The sequence below is a fragment of the Metschnikowia bicuspidata genome, assembly GCF_001664035.1.
Source record: "Metschnikowia bicuspidata var. bicuspidata NRRL YB-4993 chromosome Unknown METBIscaffold_1, whole genome shotgun sequence".
NCBI lineage: Eukaryota > Fungi > Ascomycota > Pichiomycetes > Serinales > Metschnikowiaceae > Metschnikowia > Metschnikowia bicuspidata.
In genome coordinates this window covers 1,487,508-1,488,749 of record NW_017387731.1, presented here as the reverse complement: position 1 = coordinate 1,488,749, position 1,242 = coordinate 1,487,508, and the positions used below count along the sequence as shown (strand labels likewise).

General features: G+C 40.3%; 1 protein-coding gene across 1 annotated transcript in view; it reads left to right on the top strand.

Annotated features, from left to right (window-relative positions):
- Positions 1 to 1,110: 1,110 nt before the first annotated feature.
- The window catches only part of PRP39 (Prp39p), a gene marked incomplete at both ends in the record, with an annotated part of 2,810 nt that continues 2,678 nt past the window's right edge, over positions 1,111 to 1,242 (top strand). Inside the window, one exon of the mRNA XM_018859386.1 lies at positions 1,111 to 1,134. Coding sequence (XP_018713604.1) covers positions 1,111 to 1,134 — 24 coding nt within the window. The remainder of the gene's footprint in view (positions 1,135 to 1,242) is intronic.

Sequence of the window (1,242 nt, the reverse complement as noted above, 5' to 3'; positions counted from 1 at the left end):
TTATCCATATTGGGCCCCACGCCCAATGTTGCGGTCCCCGGCCCGATTTCCTGGCCCCAGGCATAATGTTATGGCCCCAGGCCCGTTTGATAATCGACTATATCCTGAAGGTATTAATTACTAAAGAACATTTAATTTCTATAAAGCTCAAGTATACTCTAAATCCAACTTAAAATTGGTCTATAAATATATCCGACCGGTCATACCTCTTTAATTGTCATATAATCCGTGTTGGCGCCAAGCCCAATGGTCTGGCCCTAGGCCGGATTTCCTGGCCACAGGCATAATGTTGTGGCCCCAGGCCCCATTGATGATCGACTATATCCTGGAGGTATTAATTACTAAGAACATTTAACTTACAAAAAACTTTATTACATTTCTAATTAATTATGTAATTGGTTTATAAATATCCGACCAGCCGTACCTTTTTATCAATTCTCAAATTATCCATATTGGCCCCAGCAGGCATGATCTCTGGCCCCGGCCCGAATGATGATCGACTATATCCTGAGGGTAATAATTAACACAGCACATTTAACTCAAAAGTACTTCAGTCTACTTTAAACTCCACTCAAAATTGGTTTATAAATATCCAACCGGTCACATCTCATTCATTGTCATATTATCCATATTGGCCCCACGCCCAATGTTGCGGTCCCCGGCCCGATTTCCTGGCCCCAGGCATAATGTTATGGCCCCAGGCCCGTTTGATAATCGACTATATCCTGAAGGTATTAATTACTAAAGAACATTTAATTTCTATAAAGCTCAAGTATACTCTAAATCCAACTTAAAATTGGTCTATAAATATATCCGACCGGTCATACCTCTTTAATTGTCATATAATCCGTGTTGGCGCCAAGCCCAATGGTCTGGCCCTAGGCCGGATTTCCTGGCCACAGGCATAATGTTGTGGCCCCAGGCCCCATTGATGATCGACTATATCCTGGAGGTATTAATTACTAAGAACATTTAACTTACAAAAAACTTTATTACATTTCTAATTAATTATGTAATTGGTTTATAAATATCCGACCAGCCGTACCTTTTTATCAATTCTCAAATTATCCATATTGGCCCCAGCAGGCATGATCTCTGGCCCCGGCCCGAATGATGATCGACTATATCCTGAGGGTAATAATTAACACAGCACATTTAACTCAAAAGTACTTCAGTCTACTTTAAACTCCACTCAAAATTGGTTTATAAATATCCAACCGGTCACATCTCATTCATTGTCAT